The sequence below is a fragment of the Coturnix japonica genome, chromosome 1 (assembly GCF_054131305.1).
Source record: "Coturnix japonica strain WE chromosome 1, WE-NBRP24, whole genome shotgun sequence".
Classification (NCBI taxonomy): domain Eukaryota; kingdom Metazoa; phylum Chordata; class Aves; order Galliformes; family Phasianidae; genus Coturnix; species Coturnix japonica.
Genome location: NC_140663.1, coordinates 159242401 through 159264523, shown reverse-complemented (window position 1 = coordinate 159264523; position 22123 = coordinate 159242401). Strand labels below are relative to the sequence as shown.

The window sequence follows — 22123 nt, the reverse complement described above, 5'->3', positions numbered from 1 at the left end:
TACCTACCTTGAAGCCAAGATAAATTGGCTTCACATCAGAGTGATTTTTTCTTCCTAGTGATGCACAAGAATAGAATTACCAGGTATCATAGAATCATAGAATTACCCAGGTTGGAAATGACCTTGAAGATCATCAAGTCCAACCACAGCCTAATCAGTACCCTAACACTAAAAACCTTACACTAAATCATTTCTCTCAGCACCACATCCAAACGGCTCTTAAACACATCCAGGGATGGCGATTCAACCACCTCCCTGGGGAGCCTATTCCAGTACCTAACTACCCTTTCTGTAAAGAAGTTCTTCCTAATATCCACCCTAACCTTGCCCTGGTGCAAGTTGAACTATTTCCCCTTGTAAAAGCATAGATTCTTACAGAATATTGATTACAGTTATCATAAAAATAGTATAACTTAATTATTTATACTTTTATTATACTTTTAATTATTTATACTAAAGTATAAATAATTTTGCTGCAGAGCTTTGTCGAGTATGAAAACGAGCTCCTATAATTTGAAAAAAAAATGTCTGCTTTTTCTTTCAGCTTTTGCTTTAAATGTAGTTCTTGAAGATGCAGAAGACAAGGCTGAAGTACCAGTGCTGCAGGTAATACATTTTAATTGCCATATGTGCATGTGTATACATTTGTAGCAGATATGTGTGTATAAGTAAATAAGTTTTAAAGGGGAAAAATCAGAAATAGTGGAAATAAGAGGCAGAATCTATAAAAGCTACACAAGTCTAGATTTGATCTTGCATCAAATGCAATAGAAGTATGGTCAGAGATGTGTGCTTTTAAATTTGCTCCTAATGATGACTGCTGAATCTACAGGACTTTTCATGGCTTAAAAAGATTCCCATTGCAAATTTGTGATCTGCTATCTGGGAACCTAGATAACGTAATCCTGTTTTCATCACTTACATGTTGCTCTCTGTGAAATGCCAGTGTTGTCTCATTCCGGTTTGAGAGGAGCTGCATGCTAAAGAAAACATATCTGGAGTGAGATTGTGGTGAGAATTGTGCAAGTGATGTGGATTTCTGCTGATTGCCTCAATTCAACATTGAAGTGTAATTACTTTGCCACTTGAATAAAATGTTAAGAGTACTTAGGGCCTTTTCAGTAGCATTTGGTGTCTAATATATGTTTGGCATATGAATTTATGTAATTAGTTATTTTTAATTCTGTCATGTACAATGACAGTTACTTGAATCATTTGAACACAAAGATTTCCGTGCCTAGAAAGGCATGGAAAGCTTTTCTGAACCCAAGGGCAAGGGAATGGATTGTTGCTTTTTTATTTCAGTGTGCAGTGTGTGTAAATCCTATGTGTAGCGAGTTTACTTTATGGCTTTCAGAGTTGACCAGACTTTTAGATTATTCTGGCCTGGATTCTATTGCTGTGTCTGTCTCTGAGGGAGCAAATTTTATTTTTATTTTTATTTTTATTTTTATTTTTATTTTTTTATTTTTTTTTAATTTTTATTTTTTTTTCCCCTGTGAGGTGGGTGTCTTTTCTGGAAGGTAATCTGAGAAATTTAGTTTGGTTTGTGTGTTACCTTAGTCACTGCTCTACTCATAGACTACAATGTGTATGTAGTTATGTCATTGCTATTCTGATTATATATCTCAGTGTAAAATCAGATTTGGACTAAGGAAAAATCACCTGATGCATGCAGAACTAAAAGGGTTAAATGGATGTGGCATTAAAAAAAAAATGGGGAGAAGAAACATGCTTGTAAACAGTAATTGTCACAAAGATAGGAAAACTTTATAAAGGCTTCCTCCTGAAGAGTGCTAAGTACAATATTTCTCTGTGGGAAGGACTCAAAACACTTGAGCTAAGATAAGACCTTTCCACCCAGTCTCTGTTACTGAGAAGCAGCTCAATATACTCGAGATATTTTTTGTGTCTTTGTTTCGCAATTACTGATACAACTCCACTGTTGCCAATCCTTGAACACTGTTAAAACTGTGTGACAAATGAACCTGACCTGAGCAAATCCCAACCTTTTCATATTTACAGTTTTGACATAAATTGCTTTTTCGTTCTTCCTTAAGATGTTTCAATGGATGTTTGGCAGTTTCTTATTCCAGATTTTGTGCTTTGATCACAAAGGATATGTATATATACATTAAAAAAAAAAAAAAAAAAAAAAAAGAAAGAAAAATTAAACACCAAAGAAGAGCTGAAATTGTTAGTGTTGAAAGCGCCAATATAAACTGAGTTAGAGATAATTGTTCTCTCACTATGGGTTTATTTTTCATTTTTCCCCTTCTAGAAGTCTGAAAAACGGGGTACAGTGAGTAAAAGGAGCAAGGGTAAGTAAAATTGTTCTGTGCAAGCTTGCTCTAAGCCAGTACTGAAGTTCACACATCCCTAATTTTTTCAGTCTGTTTTTAACATAGCTGTCTCTTTTGTATAAATAAAATATGGTCATGCTTTGAAAAGTAACTGTGAACAGTGGCTAAATGCTCAACAACATTGTTAGTTGCTGATTCCCAAACATGTTTTTCCTTGCTCACACAGCCTCATCAAGCATATGCTTCTTGATCTGCATTTGTATTTGATATTTTATCGCAGTTATGTTTATTTTCCTCAAAATGTGCACTTGCGCTATGAAATTAATGCATAGTTTTGTGTAGTATACGGGTTTTTTAAATCAATTTTCATGCTAAAAAGTTGATGTGAAACTGAATGCTACCAAGTCTGCCAAGCTCTCGTGGTAATTATAGTGACTGGAATTGCTACATATTACTTGTTACAACCAGAAGCAAGTTTTTAAGAAAATGTCATACATTAACAGCATACTGAATAGTGAAATAAATGTGGAGTGCTGTGGTACTTCTCACTCATACAAGGCTGAGCACCAAGATCATCTTGTTCTAAAAGGAGGAAGTTTGACCATGTTTCTGTTGTAGCAGCTTCTGGGAATTTGGTATTTCATTCTGACATCAAAGATGACCACCAGGAACATTTATCATGCTTGTACTGGAGTACAAGAACTCTTATTGGTACTGAGAAGTTTTGGGTTTGTTTGTTTTGTGTTGGACTGCTTTGGATTTAATTCCAGGCTGTGTCCCTAGTACAGATAACTACTCTTATGGAAAATAATTAAATCCTTTCTCCCAGTGATCTCCCATTTTACCATTAAAAAGTCAAGGCCCTTTAATAGAAGCTTTTTTCACTCTGCTTTCCAGTTCACCCTTCCTTCTGTGGTGTCCAACAAATTCTCTTTCCTCTTTCTCCATGTTCTTTCATCTCTTTCTATTGAATCTCATAGCACAGCAAGGCTCTTGTTGCTGTTTGGCTCCCATTGCTGTTTTTTGTCACTCCTTGCAGACTTATTGTGTCTCACTTCATAAAACATCCAGGGATGCACTGACAGTCTGTTCTTTTTTGCTTTTGCCATAAGTTTTAATATAATCTCTGTTTACATACCTTTTTATATGTATAATGCTGTTTCTTAGGAATCATACTTAGAAGCGCTACAGTAAAACATTAGTGACATAGCTACGATCATCTATGTTTTTGTTTGTTTGGTTGGTTTTTTATTTGCTTTTGTTGTTGATTTGTTTCATCTTGTTTTGCTTAAGAGTACATTTGACCCCAAGTGGTAGGCTGCATAGCTGACCAACACTATTTTCAGCTTGTAGCATATCTGAATAACAAAAGCCAGTCTGTTCTTGAGGTGAGGCACTGGTTATTTTAGGTAAGTGTAGCAATTATTCATCTGTCATATACTGAAATGTGATGGTTGGATTCTGGGAGTAACACTTCTCACTGAAAATTTTACATGAGTTTAATATATATCATGATTTCTGATAACATATATAACATTTTGTTGGTGAGTATAGACAGAGTAGATAATTGTGAACATTTGTTGAATATGTATCACCGTTTAAATGAAGTAGATGGCATTGGTATTGAAAATCAGTGGAGCTAATTATAGTATAAAGACAGCAGAGCGGAAAGACCATTGGATAAGCAGTGTGTTGATTGGAACTACTGTACTGACTTCACTTTGTTTGGGAACTCAAGGCAACATTTAACTTGAGTGTTGGAATGGGCATCCCTGTTCACTGCAGGGGAGTTGGACTAGATGGCCCTCAGAGGTCCCTTTCCAACTCTAAGAATTCTATGTTGCATAGAGTCAATGCATACTCTCTAAAATGCGTGTTGCTGATGGCAGGTTGTTAAATGCTCATGAACGTTCTATTCCACTTAACAAGGAGATATGGCTATATTAAGACACAGGAAGTTTCAACCTTCCTGGTTCCTCATTTTGTTTTTCTTTTCCTTTGTGAACTCAGCCTGTTCTTCCCATCAGTGAGCATTTGAGATCACCAAAGGTATTTTCCAGATATGGAAAAGCCTTAGGGAAACAAAAGAAGACAACAAAAGAAATAAAACCAATGTATCAGAGACTGCTGGTTACTAATCTTCCAAAAGACTCTGTTCTTTGTCTTGCTTGGTTGACTATTTCTCAACTTGAGAAGCAGTTTATGTATACAATAAACAGTTTTAAATTACACATGCTTTCCACTGATACCTTAATACTGTATATGTATTTCCTCTTTGAAAGTCTTCTGAAGTGCCTATAGAGAGGAAATGATCTCTTTGGGATTCAAACAGTGATACAAAATTGGGTGTTAGATTACTCTTAGAAAGAATTCTGCTGTGGGGATGTCACAGCTGTTAAATGCACTGTAAGTGAAACTGAATGTAATTCAGCTGTTTGCATATCTGTAAGTGTACCGATACTACAGCGGTAATCGCATAAAGCTGTCTAGTTGTTGCTTTTTATCTCTGGGGATATTCTTAATGTACTGTATGTAGATTTAACCCTTCTGTGCTTAGTGGTATCAATGAGTATAATTCTAACTTTTGCACTGATTTTAATTTCTGCATAGGTAAATTAGTAGATTTAGTGCTAGTTAGTCAGTAGTTGCTATCCGTATGATTTGATTATGAAGGTTTTTTAAAGTAGTTTGTAGGGTGGGTCAGAGCCTGAGGGAATGTTACATGGCAAAAGAAATGGAAATCCAAACTTAGCTGTATGTCAGTGCTTATGGCATCTGCACAATTTTACATTTTCAGAGTTTATCTTGGAGAATAAACTCATAAACGGAGTGAAAAAGATACTGAGGAAAAGCAGAAAGACATTTAACTGGCAACTTTGAGTAGTCATAGGTCTAACATGGCTAATACTGTTGTGTGCTTAAGTTTATTTGTTGCTGCAGATCTTATCCTCATGTCATTCTTTTTATAAATTAATCCTTTAAAGGGCTGTTAGAGATTTGTTTGCGTGTGTTAAATGATGTCTTTTCACTATTTCATGAAATGTTTGTGTAAGTAAAGAAATAGCTTCCTGTATAATAAATTCCTCCACACATACCTGGGTTTTCAGTACCCCGGGAGTAAAACTGAAAATAACTACCTTTGTCTTGAAATCTTTTTATTTTCTGGTTCACAGAACTGAAAGAAGTTATCTTCGTCATCCAGAGTCAAAGCAATTCCTTTCATTCCAAGAGAGCAGAAGATCTAAAAAGAGATATTTTAAAACAGACTGCAGATCTTGGAAAGGTATGTTCAGGTTATACAGATTGTATTTTGTTATGTATCTTTCTCCTGCATCATACTAAAAGAAAGAAAAGCTTTTATATTTCACCTTTTTCTGATCTACTGTATTCCTTTTATTGTCTTCTATATGCTTGTATGAAAACTGTTTCAATGATTATTCATTGATTTAATACCATAATTTATCACTAAATAATTTTAATGTACATAGAACACCTCCACACTGCTTGAGGCGATGCTTGTGTCACCTATGTCTTGACGGAATTTTTGTTAATATTGGTCTCTTCGTCCATCTACTTGCTTCCAGAGTCCTTAAGTGTTCTGACTAGGGTAAGAACAGGTGACAGACATTAGGAGCATCCTGTCAATGTGTTCTTGTTCATTTGTTATCTATTATCTGAGGTATGATCAGATGCCAGCTGGCCTGTACTGTTGGTCTGTACATCAGAAGTTCAGTTTCTTTGTTATCTGACAGGTTTGTGCTTCCAGAAGGTTCTGTTTTTTCTGTTTTAAGCTCTTTTTGACCACGTCTCTGTCTGAAGCATCTGCTTCTATAACCTCATGAAGCCTCTTGATACCTATCTCAGCTTTATTGTGCTTTTGAATTGTGGCTACAGTATCTATTGTCCGTTTGCACATTGCTGTTAAGTTAATGCTGTTAAGCATTAGCTGCTTTAAAAATCTGCTGCTTTTAATGATCTAACCTATACAGATGGGAGCATTGCACTATTTCATTACACTGAAATATCTCCTTGCTTAAGTGTTGAGGAAGGGGGTGGAAAAAGAGACTAAATAGCTTGCTTGAATTTTAATATGTGTATTCACCACATTTCTGTCTGAAATGATCTGTCTCTAAATCGTTCTTTCTCATGTTTTGGCCATCTGCAGGAAACAATTTTTGGGGGTTTGCACATCTGTTTTCAGATTCTTGGGAGAAGCCAGGTGAAGTTGTGTTGTCCAAAAGTGCCCTTAAATATTTCTCTGTTCTACAATACAGTTCCCACTATGAGTTCTGACATCTGTATCTCACCTGAAAGAAATTCTGAAATACTCCGACATAGAAACATTTTTCAGAGTTGTTTCCATTTTCTTTGGGCTGTGGTCATACTTCCACATTATGTTCATTGTTAGAAGTGTTCCACAAAGGAACTGGCATACTTTCCTACAGACCTATGTCAAACTCTACAGCTAGAATTTTTGAGTGATTATGAGTATTGGAGTAGGTCTGAACTGCTCAGTGTTTTACTCTCACTATAAAGCTTAATGGAAGTGTGGCTATAAAATTTAGTGGAGGTAATTCTTACTCACTGCAATTTAGTTTCTTAATCTGTATATTTAGAAAATCAGTATGTTTGGAAGAATGTGGCCTTAATTTTTTTGAGACCTTTTGTCACAGGTTACCTAGATTTGAAATAAATACCGTCAACACAGTGTAATCCATAATGCACCTGTTGCTTCAACATACAGATTTCTTGCTCAAATTTTAGGTTCTGTTCTGAAAACCCTTGCTCCTGCTCTCCCTTCTTAATGGCTTCCCATCCCATGGAAGCTTTTTCCAGCTGAGACTAATCAGCCTTTTTGGATCTTGTAGTTTTAACAAGGTTTAATGGATTATACTTAAGTGAAGTGTTGTGATACGTTCTCCTGCCCTGTAGAAAATGGTTTTCCTTATGGTTAATTTTCCTCAATGTCAACATTAACTTTGTTTTCGTTAGAGCACATCTGTTTTATTCATCTCTTTAAATTATTTTATTTTCCAGTGTTACTATATCAATTGTTTTTTTGGCTTGGTAATGTGTTAGCATAAGGGTCTGTTTCCTTCCTACGAACAGTTTCCTTCCAGGCTGCAAGGATTTGTTTATGTCAAATAAACCCAGTACCGCCATCTTTCCCACATTAAAAGGTTGCAGTGATGATAATTATTGTTCTTTCAGACAAATATATTGTTACATAAATCTTTATTTTGATGATAAAATAGATGTAAAACAAGTCCTTCTGTCTAAATGGCCTAAAATGTGCTTTCAGATACAAGTATTTATTGCATCTGTTTTCCCAGACGCCAAGTAGCTGGATGTAGAATATGGGCACTCAGGAATCAGTGCTTTGGTTATGCATTTAAGTTCACTTGGCTTGCAGCAAGGTTGTGTTTTGAGGACTGCAGTATAATATACAACACAAAAATGAATAACAGTACTTTCTGCTTCACTGAAATTTTTTCTTCTCTGTGTCTTGTGCCTCAAGTTATAGTCAGAAATGCTTCACTTTAATTTGCAATTCTTACCTTCTTCTGATTGGCTAACTGCTTCCATCTTTCCTTTAGTATAAGATCATCTGAAGGCAGATGCGTGCACATCATCTTTCTCTTGATTTATGAAAACTGAGTACTGCTGTGGCCTTTCCCTGAACCCTTTGAATTGGCGTGTAAAGTCTGAAGCAAACTTGGTACTTCTTCAAAATGATAGTCAGGCAGCAGAGAGCAGAAGTAGAGATGAGGATGACTTTTAATTTTAGATTCAAGAATCAGAATTTATGTTTCCAGTTCTCTTGCTGATTTACTGTGAAAACTGAGTGTGCTACTAGCATCCCTGTTACTATAACTTGTATAAGTAGTACTAAATTATTTTAAAGATGCATTTTATACTATGCCTTTACATCATACATGATTCTAAAGTAGGAGGCTGTGTCAGTGCTTTTGAATTGGTTGGAGACCTGACTCCTTTAGTCACTCATTGCTTATTTTTTATTTAGCACTTAAAGCAGTAGTGTATGGAAGCTGTTGCTGCCCTCAGTGTGCTGGTACCGCAGTGACATTTGGGGCAAAGGTGTTCTGTGCTTTATTTCAAGCCTCTATTTATCCCCTTCATAGTGTGATGTTTTATGATGAGATAAGTTAATGAGCATGATGTGTTGCTTAATTGGTTACGTGGGATCTGTGCAAAATATTTTACTTACTGTATATTAGCTTAGTATCTAATAGAGAATTAGGAAATGATGAGTTGTAAGAAGTACTTAGGTCACCTTGCTTTAAAGCACTGTAAGCTGCTTATTCTGCAGGCCCGCATGCTGGTAAAAGTAATGAAGAACCCAGTAGGCATTCCAGAGTAATTTTAATTTTTTTTTAAAATCTTTTTTGTCATTTTTAAGATTAATTGGTGCTTAGGAAAAAGAAGTGTGTATTATTTATGTTTAACAAGTGTATTTCTATTTTCATCAAAGGAATTACCAACTGTGCTGCTTATTCATCAGATGGACAGGCATGAAGGTGCATGGACCATATTACCACTAATGAGAGAGTAAGTGTAATTAATGCTGGTTATTTTCAGATTCTTATTAAGATTTTTTTTTTTTTTTCAAAACCAACAGTCTTTAAATCAGAGTTGCTGACTTCTCTTTTCACTTGCATACTGCTCTTTTTTTTTCCTAAAGCAATTTTCTGTTAAGCTTCATTAAATCAGAGGAGGATGTACTAGACATGAGACCCGCTACAGAGGAAATAATATAATATTGTTGAACAACTACCTGCCTCAAATGGTTATGGGTTTTAAAATCATTAGAAAAGTAAACTAGTCAACAGAAAACCATTTGAAAATGTATATTTTTTTCCCATTTGCCCACAGCGCAAGGTCTGTGAGTAGTATTTCAGAACCTTAGACTTTTCAGTTTATTTGACTGAATGAAGAGGATTAATGATTAATGGTTGTAAATAATGCCTGTATTTAGTTTGCATCTTTTGCTGCTTACTGTGTTCCTAAGAGGTAATGCTTCTCTGCAGAAGGAAGATGTAGGTTTTAATGTATTTTTAGAAGCCTTTTTTCATCTTACTGTGGTCGGAGGACAGAGAATTTCAAATATCTTTTCTTCTTCATGTGTGCAAATTGCTCTGAGGAAGACTTGCTGCATTTATGTGGTAGGATGTTGCTAATAGTCAGGAGTCAGTGATCCTTGTTTGTGAAAGTTCTAAAGCTTCACGGTACTGAAAACTGGACAACTAGGAAAATTCTTAATTTAAACTTTGCCTAAAAATTGCCTTTAAAACCAGTGCCAGTGTCTCTGCAGCCTCTTAAGGTTTAGTTTAGTTAATATTTTTGTTCCTTTGATGTGCCTTTATTGCGTGAGATTGATAACAGGACAGGATTTTCATGCTCTTCTCTCTTCTGCTTTCCATTGCTTTATGTGCAGAAATATGAAAATAGTGATTATATAGTGGTTATCATTTTATATATATATATGTGAGAAAGTGCAGAAGGAGAATTGAAGTGAATTGAAAAACTGGAAGATGATATTCCACTATGTCATCTATGTTATGTTTTTTCCCCCTTTCTTAGCTCTTCTTTCAGTGACCTGGTGTCTCCTCTTGAATTATTTGTGTCACAGTGGCAAGGTTTACAGATATAGCTCTTAGAAGAGAGCAGAACCTAAAAGCAAAAATACAGATACTCTTCTGTGTGATAATTCATAACATTTATGTTATGCATGTTGTATATTCAAAAGATGTTGTAATTCTTTCTGTGCGTGTCATTCCAGTGATTTCTCCTTGCCATTGACCTACCTACTTTCATGTAAATCCAGATGTTTCTCCTAAAGTTCTAGCTGTGCATTAAAGCCTTCAGTCTTTACATGGCACTGAATACTGTGCATATTTAAAAACATGGTGGTATCAGATACTCATTCAAGTACTTGTTTGACATGTTTTACACTTGAAAATGCTAAATTTAAATAGGCTTTCCCAGCTGATGATAATTTATTTGTTGCTTGAATGACAAAGTTGACCTAGATTTCAGTGTTGAGAAGACAATTATATGCTTTTGCAAACCGAAAGGATAATGGAATCATGTGTTCTTCTAATTATTATAGTTAAGCAAATTGAGTATCGCAAACAGAAAGCATTGAATAGCATTGCACGACACAGAGGAAAGACAGTTTTTGTTAAGTTGTGGAAGAATTCAATCAGGACAGCAGATAAGTAAAAGATGAGGATTTCCTGAAGGAGTAGGGAAATCAGCATCAAGATTAGTGTTAGCTTTGAGGAAGGTGGAGAATCCCTCCAATCTGTGTAGTATAACTGCATTGACAGAGCTAATGAATTTCTTAAGGTAGGGATAGTTATGATCATATCAGGCAGTCATGACAAAACATGTCATTAGGCGGTTTCAGGTTTGTTGCAGAGTTAGATGCCCAATAGCGAGCCTCCCTGGGAGACAGTTGAGGTGTAGAGGGGATGGTAGTTGGAACTGCTATGTACGTACTTCTGAATTAATAGATACTTGTAGTGCATATATGTTGTTTTGAGTAGACATTCTTTATGTATGCCTGTTCCTTTCTTTCTAGAATAAGTAGCGCTATATAAATAGGTAGCAGCAGAGGCAGTATCTTTATCTGTTCACTGCAGTGTTCAGGTATGTAATTCTACATTAATAGTAAAAGCTTATGTTTGTGTAAATGAATAGTTAATTGCAAAGTACTTATATTTGAGGAATGGGGGTTGAATCTATTATTCTATTCATAAGCCAGTAAAGCATAGTAAACGATCATTTCTTTTGTTAGTTTCTCTGTTGCCTATGGTAAGAACTCCTCGTGGATTTTCTTCTGTGAAGAAGATACAAGAATACAAGTTGTAAAGCTGCTAGAAATACTAAGAAGATTTGACTCCTCTAAGGTGAAGTAAAAAATTAGATCTTTAACTTTCTTTTGAATGCACTGGAATAGATTTTTAGATGAAACAGATGGGAGGAGTCATTTTACTTTTAAGTACAGAAGTACAGAGTTCCATGTTATGAAACAGTCTATAAGGACAAGAACTAAATTTTTAAACACTGCTTGTATGGCTTATAGCTCTAGGCACTGGAAAATATATATCCAAACTGATGCTGAGGCTGAGAGTGAGCAAGGTATTTAATATGAAGAACCACGAGAACATGTATAGCTTTTGAAAAACTGCTAAAATTGAGCAGAAAATAAAAGAATGCCCTTTGTGTGTATCCCAGAAATGATGTAGCAACAGTAAAAAGATAGATATAATCTGTGTTGTGTTCTCCTGCCCTTTTCCTGTCATCAGTTTTGGTCATCATCAAGTAGAATGACTGTTATTAGTCTATCTCTGATATAATATGGTATTGTATTTTGTCTGCATTTTCCTTCTGAGCTGTATTAGTGATAAGAGAGGAGAGAAAAACCTACATGCTTCAAAAGAAAGAACAACAAAAGACTTACAGGGCAAATGAAAAATGCAAGGAGCAAAGTAAATTTGATAGCCCAAACAATTTGATAGATAAGAAAGCTGCTAATATTTAGAGTTCTCAGTATTCAGAAAAGAAAAAATAGCTTAATGTCCTTTTGCCTGGAATAGAAGAAACCAAAACCTCTGAGAAATAAGCTTTGCTTCCTTATTGTTACCTTGACTAGCATTGAACTCTGTTTCAGGTCTCAATGTAGAGTATTTGCTTCCATTTCAGGTGTCTAACCTTAACCCATTTTCATACAATTCTTTCCTAAAATAGTAACAATAATAATTTGGATATATTTCTCTTTCTAAACACATTGTTTTCAAAATGGCATATTGAATATTTTCAGTCTTTTGGAATATCCACTTATTTCTGTTTCATAAAACACTTAACTGATGTTTTCTGTACAGAAACATGAAATCTGTTCTAAATGCTGTTCACGTGCCAGTTTTAATATTTCCTGTGCAGAGTGCATAAATCCTCTTACAACAGCAAATTGTGTTTTAGCCTCTTATTTTTTATTTTCTAAAAAGAAAATAAAATGTTTTGCTTTTGTACAGAGCGATGGTCTTTTTCATGTGACAGCCCATAACTGATTCCTTATATAAAATAGTATCCATTGTTTACAGAATTTTAGATGAGCTAGACTAGAATGAGCTCATTCATAATTCATTCTTCCATGTCAGCAGTCTGCATAATAAAAAGCTGGTATACATTAATCACAATAAAAGGTCCAAAAGGGGCACGTGAATAACTGATGAATCTGCAGCTATTCAGTCTCAATGTGTAGGGGGTAGTAACAGAACTATTGAGAGTTATATGAATATAATATGAGTGAAAATAGATGTGTTGAAGCACCATAAGTATCTGTACTGATAACCAAAGACATTACTGACTGCAATAAAACTAATAAACATTGAGGAATATTTGATTTACGTAAAGATCACAAGGCCAGCACTCAGATGATGAGCTGTGTCTCAACACAAGGAGATACTTCTTAATATGAGGATGATGAAGCACAAGTTGTGCAGGGAATCTGTGGATCCTCCTCCATGAGGATCTTCACAAGCTGGCTGGATGTGGGCCTGGGCATCCTGCTCTGGGTGTCCCTGTCTGGGCAGAAGGCTCTCTTCCAGCCTTAACCACTCCGTGATACTAAGGTTCAGCAGCCAATTGATTCAATCTGTGCTTTCATAATGAAGAATAACAACAAGGATAAGTGAAATTGTGTTTGCCTCTCCTTTCATCCCAACAGAATGAAAAACTGCAGCCCCAAAGATATGCAGAATGATGGGCTAATGGGCAGCAATGACTTTATAGCTGTTGATAGTAAGATGTGTAAAAGATGTCTAAATAAGCAGTTTGGATTGGAGAATCTTATCAATTCAGAAGGCACAGAAGGGATGTAACAGCTGAAATCACCTGTCCTCTGTCTTAGGCACAGATCTTGGACAGATGAATTTGGCACTCTTGTCTTGGTGTTTGTAAGTAAGTGGATAAAGAACAAATAGGTAGAATCGTGTTGATCTGCAACTATTTATCCAGGTGATAATTATCCGTACTGCAACATATTCTTTTTTTTAATTATCTTTTTTGCCAGTATGCAATTTGATTACTCTGATTCCTTATGTAAGTTACTTTATAAGTTCCTTAGTGTATAGGTGATTTCATTTTGCAAAGGCAGCCTGCACAGATCAGCATGTTCTGCATATCACTTCAGTAAATAAGCAGTGTTGTGAGCGAACAAGCTGAGCATTACACTGGAATGTCTTCACTGTGTTTCTTTGAACCTTACCTTAATATTGCTAGAAACAATACTCCATGAAAGCCCAAGGAGGGTGTATGTGTGCATTTAATATGCTGTACTTTATAGAGAGAGGAAAATAAGGTTCTTTTGAAATAAATAGGTTGTTATGATGTAAAAATTAGCATACTGAATTATTGTAAAGATAAAGGATTTCGTGCTATAGCACAGCGGGATGATGCCATGGAAGTATTAATATTTATTACTTATTTCTAGTATCAAAAAGAGTGCTTGTGTTTTAAATGTGTCAAAATCATCAAAACTCTAGAAGGTTTCAAAATTCTTTTGCATAAAAGCTTCTAAAAAATTTGATTTTTTTTTTGGACGTCACCTCTATGCATAAAAATTAATGTTTGCTCGTTCTCTTTCATCTCCCAACATTTTGTTTTTTAAATCATTCTACTGAACACTACTGAATCCTTCCAGTAAAGGAAAGAGAAAACAGGATCTGTTAGGATTGAAGATACAAATGAAAGGAAGAGTGAATAAGTACCAGGTAGCGTCTCCTATGAAACTGATTTTTGTAAACTGGTGGAATAAGTTTTCATCCTTATCTTTTTCATCTACTGGATAGTGTCACTTTAACTTTGACTGTTTCCTCAACTGATTCCTGAGCAACACTCAGCCTGAGGAAGCACATGAGGATTATAGGAGCAAAGAAGTTTTCAGTGTTTGTTGCCTTAAGAAGTAACACATATAGTACAATTAGCTAACAGGATGCTGTAGATGAACAAAATTGTTTCCTATGTTCCTTTACAGGAGTGGTTTTTAGGTAAACCATTATATGATGAAGAATCTACAATAATTCACCACTATGCCTTTGCTGAGAATCCTACAGTCTTTAAATTCCCAGATTTTGCTGCTGGTTGGGCACTTAGTATTCCGCTTGTTAACAAGTAAGAATTGAACTTTTAGTTGCTTCTGAATTGTTTATTTATAGCAATGAAGTTTAGAATTCATAGTTTTTCTAGATGCTGTTATTATTTTAATGAGTTATGATTTCAAACATAATACTTTCTTAATACTTTTATATAAAATATGTATGTCAGCTTGTTCATTTAGCCGTTTATTTGACTTCATGTGTTGGTTTTATTGTCTGCACTAAGTTCTTGCTGCTGCCACCTACATTATTATCATCTATGTCAATATGTGTTGTTCGAGGATCTAAGGTACAGGGCATCCAACTAGATGCAGTGATATTCAGCTAGCTCTGGGTATGCCTGCATAGTTTTGTTCTCCTGCTATAAACTTAGTCTGGAAGCACTCCATTGACCAAATTCCATTTCTTCTTTTTTCTATACATTCATACATACTTATTAGAAATAAACACTCAAGAATTTGTAAATAGATACATGTACAGAAGTAGATTCCTGCATCATTGTTGTACCTGTGCGTGTAATTTATTTTGCTTACTTTTGCCTATCTAAAAGAAAATGTAACGTCAGCTAATTTTCAGTGCTATCTCTAGTTTTAAAAATTACATAGAACAGTTTTATTCCTGAATCTTGGAGTGACTTCATTGCCCTCTAGACACTTTCCTCTCATTCTATAGAGAGAATTTTTGATTGATTTTTATTTCCAATTAGATGCTTTGTTTTTAAATGAGATTTTAAAACTTCCATAGAGTTCAGAAGTTTGAACGCATCCTGCTTTAGCAAGAATTGATTTTTTTCATTAATTGAAGATGCCTAAATATTGTGATTTGGAGCACACAAAAAGAGAATGTTGTCTGCAGTTTGAGATGCTGATCAGTATGGAGCATCAAACACAATGCTGCTTTAAATCCATTGAAAACATTGTGCCAGACAGTTCTCATCTTCTGCAGATAAAACACTTCTTCTTAGGCAGGAAAAATGTGTCAAAATATATGTGCTGAGAACTGATAGTAACTGATATTAATCATCGCTCTGTGTGCCAAAGAAATAAAAAATAAAAAAAAAATAAAATAAATGATAGGAAAAAGAAATGCAAGTTGTTTTCTGAGGCAGTATGTGCAGAATATATCTGTTCTTGTAAATAGATGGTCAGAAATACTGGCCACACTTTGCTGCGTACAGGAATGATTGATTATTTTTTTAATATGCTTTCTGAAGAGAGTGAATGTCTTCATCTTTAATTGTACAGGCTTGCAACTAAGTTGAAAAGTGAACCTCTGAAGTCAGACTTTACGATAGATTTAAAACACGAGGTAAGCAGTGTGTTGTATTTCCAACGTAAGTAAAAAAGAAAGAAAGCTATGAAATCTATATATTGGAATACTGATGAATTTATAATGAAAACAAGAGATTGCTAAAAATTTTAAATGCAATAGAATGTTTAAATTCTTTCCTTTGCTTTAAGAACACAGTAACATAATACTTTAAAATTATGTTTCAAGCATAGAAGAATGAATGATTAAAACTACATTTATAGCATGTATGGCTGTATACAGTGAGGTATCTTCAAAGACTTGTTCTGTAGAGAGGCTGAGTGGCTTCTAATTTGTAGAACACCAGCACAAATAATATCTCAGACGCTGGCAAGCCTCGTTTACTTTCTAAATCAGATTCTTACGACAAGGTTTGATGAACTTGGGGTGAAGTAGCTTGAGGAGTAGAAATTGTGTCAACGATTGCAGTGTGATATCTTAGAAATTTCTTTGCCTTTGGCTGCCAGTGGTTTTAAGAAGTAGTTACTGGAGAATAGATGAGTTGGCTGAAGGGAGCATGAGAGGAAGGAAAAGGGATCTGAGAAAAGATCATTGCTATCTTCTCTGTTGCTTTTTTATGTTTTCTGCCTTCAAAGTGTTTGTGCAGCCCAGGTTTGGTATTTGTCACCAGACTGAACTCCTGAACTATAGAACAAGAGTAGGATGAGTTTGGAGTAAGACTGCTAATTTGGGCCTGAAATGTTGAATTTGTGTAATTTTTTTATACTCTCCTAGAAGTCAGCTATAAATTTTGGTTCTGGCCCAGATGGAAAGAAAATTAAGCTATTGTTGCTCTTCCAGATCTTTATTCTATAATGGTTAGAAGGCTTTTCCTTTCCAACTCAAATCTATAGTGTATTTATAAAGTATAAATTGGTAGCATATTTAAATGAATTTGGTTTTATGCCAATGCTATTCTTTCACATAGTTTTTCCCTCCTTGACTCATGTATTTCTCAAAAACAATTGGACCCCTCTCGGCCTCCATTTTGTTACGTGAAACAGCAATAAGCTGTTTCTATCCTAAATTCAGTCCTTTCATAAATTCAGGGCTTAGTGCTTCACGCTGTTAATCTTGTTTTTGTAACTTACCTCAGAGTCATTTGGATAGTCCTAAAATTCATTCTTGTCTACTTCAGCACTCTCACAGCCTCTAGAATCATAGAATCATAGAATTACCCAGGTTGGAAAAGACCTTGAAGATCATCAAGTCCAACCGCAGCCTAACCATAGTACCCTAACTCTAACAACCCTCTGCAAAATCATATCCCTGAGCACCACACTTAAACTTAGTGTCATCAGAAAGAGTCACTGGCAGACTTTTCTTTTATGTGCCACACACTGATTCATGAAAAACAATGTATTGCTTGGCTTGAAAAATTATTTCCATCCCCTTCTTATTCTGTTAGCAGTTCTTTGCATATGTTTAATTTCAAATTTATTGCCATTGATAACCTGCTTCGGCTCTGTAGTTATTCTTTCTGCACAGTCTCACAGCTCCCTGGAGACAGTTCTATTCATACTCATCTATTTTATAAATCACCATCTTCTCCTTCTTAAATCATTTTTATCTTGCTACAGCCTTCTTGTATGAATCAAGATTGACAGCAAATCAAAGGGTACAATCTGCGATCTTTAGTGATTGTGTGTACTGTTTAAATTTATGAAGGATTATAAATGTTTTAAGACCTCTTTTTAGTTTGACAAGTCCCGATAATGTGCTCCTTTAGTCCTTGGTGTTTTACTGTGCCATGTATAAATTTTTTCACCCTATTGCTCTCCTAAGTCCTTATTTCTTATATCCATACCACTTACATCCCTTTCTAGTTAGCAAATATGGTCATGTTGTTGTTCATTTGCAGGTTTCTTATTAGACGTTTTGTAATTGCATGATATGGCATATGTCCTGAAACTCAAAACTGGAAGTGAATAATAGATTTTTATTTATTTATTTATTTTGTATATATAACATTAGATTTAATCTGGAGCTAAAACTGTCCTTATCTTTTTATATATGTTTATATTATATATAAATTATATATAAAAATTTATATATTTAAATATATGTTTCTATTGTTTTTGGAGCAGTCTGCTATCTCGTTCAATAACCAAAAGGGCAGTCTATTCTCACTTCTGAAAAATGATAGTTTCACATTAGTCTAAGGATTTTCATTCAAGAATGCATTATTCAGTGGGAAATATTAGCATGTTAAAACTTTCATAAGTAATTAATATTAATTTGCAATTCTTAAATGTTTTTTGTGCAGCAGAAGCATTGCTTTTTTGTTGGTTCATGTGATAAATGTTCATTCCGAATATCTTAGGTTTGGATCAGTGGAATTACTGGAAGGGGTTTCTAAATCCCATCTCCTGTTGTTATGTAGTCTTCCAGCTACAAGATGGGATCAAGAACCATCAGTTGCTTGCTCTAGTATGTTACTGTTCCCTAGTTGTTTGTTATCCAAAACCTGTTAAATCAAGAAGCTCAAGTCTCAAGAATGTGATTTTGTTCTCAAGCCTGCCTCTAGTCCTAGCTGTGCATGTAAGTCTGGCAGGTTTGTTCTATTCCAGAGGAGGTTTATACATAAGAAGGAACTTTTTCTCTCAGAGAGTGGTCAGGCACAGAAATGGCTGCCCAGGAAGGTGGTGGAGTCGCCGTCCCTGGATGTGTTTATGAGCCGTTTGGATGTGGTGCTCAGAGATATGATTTAGCAGAGGGTTGTTAGTGTAGTATGGTTAGGCTGAGGCTGGACAGCCTATTCTGGTCTTTAATTGCCCTTTCTGTAAAGAAGTGTTTCCTAACTTCCAACCTAAACTTACCTTGGCACAACTTGAGGCCATTGCCCCTCATCCTGTCACCAGTGAGAGGAGACTTGCCGCACTCTCACTGTTGGGAATATTTGTAAAAAAAAAAAACATTGGAAAAAGAAAGTAGAAACCCAGATTGATTTTTCCTGCCTTGAAGGGGTCCCATTTCACCTGTGGGGCAGAGTCAAGCTCCTTTATGTTACGCTGTTAATTCCACGAATCTTAATTCTTGCACAGAAGCTGTTTCTTGAGGTGGCATGGAGAGTTTTTCACTGAATACTTACGATTTTTTGGCATAGGGTCCACTTTGAAAAGTGAAATGTAATTTTGGAATGAGTTAAGCAGAAGCAAACTGGGGTTCCAGAGCTCCAACACTGTGAGCTCACACAGCTCTCATACAAAATGGAAGATGTTTCCACATCTCTGACCTATATTTGAGACAGAATAAGAATTCATAGTTGGGAGCATATGTCTGTGCAGGTCAGAAGCTTTGAATAACTGTACTTAATGAGGTACTCTTTTCTGCTTCTTTTTTACTCTGTCTTCTTTTTACTCTAACAAATTTCTGAATAGTTTTGTATGAAATGAAGTTATAAGTGGTCTGAAGGACACCCAGTGTATAACCATTCTTTGTGAATATCTAATCTGATGAAATTCTAAGCAGTATGAAAGATTTGCAGTAGAAATGTCGAATGAGTCTAAGTGTTCTTGATGTTTCATGAAATATAGATGGAAATACTATTAACTCAATTACTAATTAAATGAATGTAAACACAAAGAATTCCTTTGCCTTCATTCATTACTGATATGAATGTCTCCTATTTTGTTAGATTGCCCTGTATATTTGGCAGAAAGGGGATGGGCCACATCTTACTCCAGTGCCTGAATTCTGTACCAATGATGTGAACTCAGATAGGGTTGGTCAGTGTGCGACAACATTCAGTAACTTTCTTCCACTTTGTGTAAGTACCTAATTTTAAATATCACTTGCTTAGTAGAGGTACAATTCCTACTAAAATGAGTAATATTTGGCTTAAAGTATCCCAAACCTTAAGAATTTTTTTTTAAATAAATAATTTTTAAAAAGTTTGTTGTGGTATTTATAGTTACTTTCAGCATTCTATGGCACAGGATATTTCCTAGCAAACAAATATTGTATATATTTAATTGGTCTTTTTGCCACAGTGGTTGAGCAGCTTATGACCTCTAAATTAATTCTCTTTATATTTCTCTGAGATATTGAAGTACAGATTTTCTTTTCCCACAGATGGGAAATTTAATCTTGTTAGGCTAAAGATAAAATGTAATACAGCATTCATGTAAAGACTATTGCTTTCACCTCTAGGAGAATACCTTTATGAAATTCTAGGTTAACTCACCAGATGCCAATAAGTGTTCGATGATTCTAGGTGAGCAAAATTCTAGGTTGTCTGGTTTCCAAAAGGGAAACCAATAGGATGATTAAACAATTCTATTTTAGAGTTAAGGAAATTCAGATTTCTGGTGTGTAGACTTAAAGCTTCTTTAAATGAATATCACAATTTAACATTTCTCATAGTGATTATTTTAATTTAAAAGGAGTTAAGGAAACTTTTTATTTTTTTCAGATGAATCATTCTTAATGCAACGAGTTCATTTTCTCTTCCTAACAATAGGTGCTGTAGTTCATGTCAGAATGTTTGATCAATGGAAAAAGTTAACGTTAGTTTAGGAATTTAAAACCAATTTTTGCCAAGAGACAAAGATCTAGTTTCAACTGTATTACTAATATACTATTCTACTTGATACGCTGTACAATGAAAAGATACCTTCTGTTCTATTACATATATGGATATACATATCCTATAAATTTGTTAAAGCCAGAGCCTGCAATTTCATTTTTGTTCTATCCAAATAGGGAGAGCCAGTAAAAAAGGAAGATGTCTTTGTTGCTGTAAAAACATGTCGGAAATTTCATGGAGACAGAAGTAAGTTGTTGGTTAGTCGAGTTAGTAGTTTTGTATAGTATAGTTTATGAAATTAATATTTAGAAGACAAGATGGTATGTGCTGTCTGTGCACCTCTTGGGACTCAATGTTTGTAAAATCCACTGGGAAGCATGAAAGCTTTAGAGTTCTTCAGGTGGGTTGCAAAGCAGTGGCCCGTGTGTCTGCTTCAGAGATTTGAGCACACTGAAATCTCTGTCATCTGGTACTTCACTGTGTCTTGTCCTTCACCCCAGTAAAAAGTAGTTTATACTCTTATATTGTGTTAGTGACCTTAAGGAGTAGGATGAGCAGGTTTTTTTTATAGTGCTTGAAATGGGATATTTTCTTTCTTGTAAAAATCTGGTCAACAAACTACTTTGTTGAAGTCTGGATCAGTAGTCTGTCAAGTGTACAACGCTGTAGTGTTTAATTTGGAAATGTTATGTTCTACAAATAATAATAGTCAACATGATGATACGGCCATGACATCCATGGTAAAAACCATAACCAACCAACCAATCAAACTAGCAAATCTTCACCAAATCTCTTCAGTGGGTTTTACCTTCTTTCTGAGAAACAAGGAAAATAAAGACACAGGGATACTCTGCTTCAAGTAATATCTAATAAAGCTCAGCTTCAGAGTATATAACAGTTTGTGGACTTGGGATTTTTCCTTCCAGTTTAACAATAGGCATTCTGCCTACATGGTGCCACCTAACAGTCCATTCTATTTTACTTCTAGACATTTTGTTAATAAAGAAATTGGGGATAGATTTATTTCCATTGATATATTTGAATTTTGGGTGTCCTTGAATACTACAGGTATGTAATAGCATTGGCATACTTTGTTCATAAGCTTAAATTAAAGTGGCTATTATTGTTAAAAATTATTGGGGGGAATATTGTCAGAAGATAGGAAGAAGATAAAAGCTCATTTGTAACTAAGTCCCTGTTTGCTAATGCATCCAAAATGGTAGATTCTGTCATTTTAAGATTTAGACTATTTTCCAAGTGTTGTTTTCTCCTTCAGGATAACATATATGTAATTCTTTTCTTGATGTTGTTACTGCACTTGATGAAGGCCCTATTCCGCTATTTTGTATTAGTCATTTGGAGATCTTCAGCAAGTAGCTTTTGATAGAACAAAATTGACTGTCCTGTAATTGGAGTTCACTGAAGACTTCTCCTTTCTGGATCCATGTTTAATTTCTTGCAATAAAATTGCAACAAAACAAAAGCTAGAAAGTCAAAAAGGAAAATAAAGCTTCAAAAAGATAGCATGATAATCTTTCAAGAAGCAGCTGTTGAAGACTGAGGAAAATTCTTGAACTTTCCTCACAGTTTCCAGTGTTATGAATAGAGGATAATCTTACTCAAGATTTTGAAAGATTAGTGGATGCCAGCTTCAGAGAGCTCCTTTTACCTGGTAAGTCATTTTTTATTGTATGCCAAAATCTACGTTAGTGCAGCAGGAAGGCTTGGTATTTGATGTGCAAAAGCAGTTCAAGAACTGACTTGAGATAGAACTCCCCTACTGTATGTGGTAATTTCAAGAT

At 35.1% G+C, this 22123-nt stretch overlaps 1 protein-coding gene across 2 annotated transcripts in view; it reads left to right on the top strand.

Moving 5' to 3' along the window:
* The window catches only part of B3GLCT (beta 3-glucosyltransferase), a 36998-nt gene that overhangs the window by 5864 nt on the left and 9011 nt on the right, over window positions 1-22123 (top strand). Inside the window, exons 2-11 of one of the 2 annotated variants that reach the window (XR_014942154.1) lie at window positions 545-606; window positions 2282-2321; window positions 5477-5586; window positions 8797-8873; window positions 11125-11236; window positions 14365-14501; window positions 15730-15793; window positions 19431-19562; window positions 20498-20567; window positions 21909-21993. Coding sequence is in view for 1 of the 2 variants with exons in the window: in XM_015852042.3 (XP_015707528.3) it covers window positions 545-606; window positions 2282-2321; window positions 5477-5586; window positions 8797-8873; window positions 11125-11236; window positions 14365-14501; window positions 15730-15793; window positions 19431-19562; window positions 20498-20567 (804 nt within the window). In the remaining variant the exon portion in view is untranslated. The remainder of the gene's footprint in view (window positions 1-544; window positions 607-2281; window positions 2322-5476; window positions 5587-8796; window positions 8874-11124; window positions 11237-14364; window positions 14502-15729; window positions 15794-19430; window positions 19563-20497; window positions 20568-21908; window positions 21994-22123) is intronic. The other variant, XM_015852042.3, reaches the window with a different exon arrangement.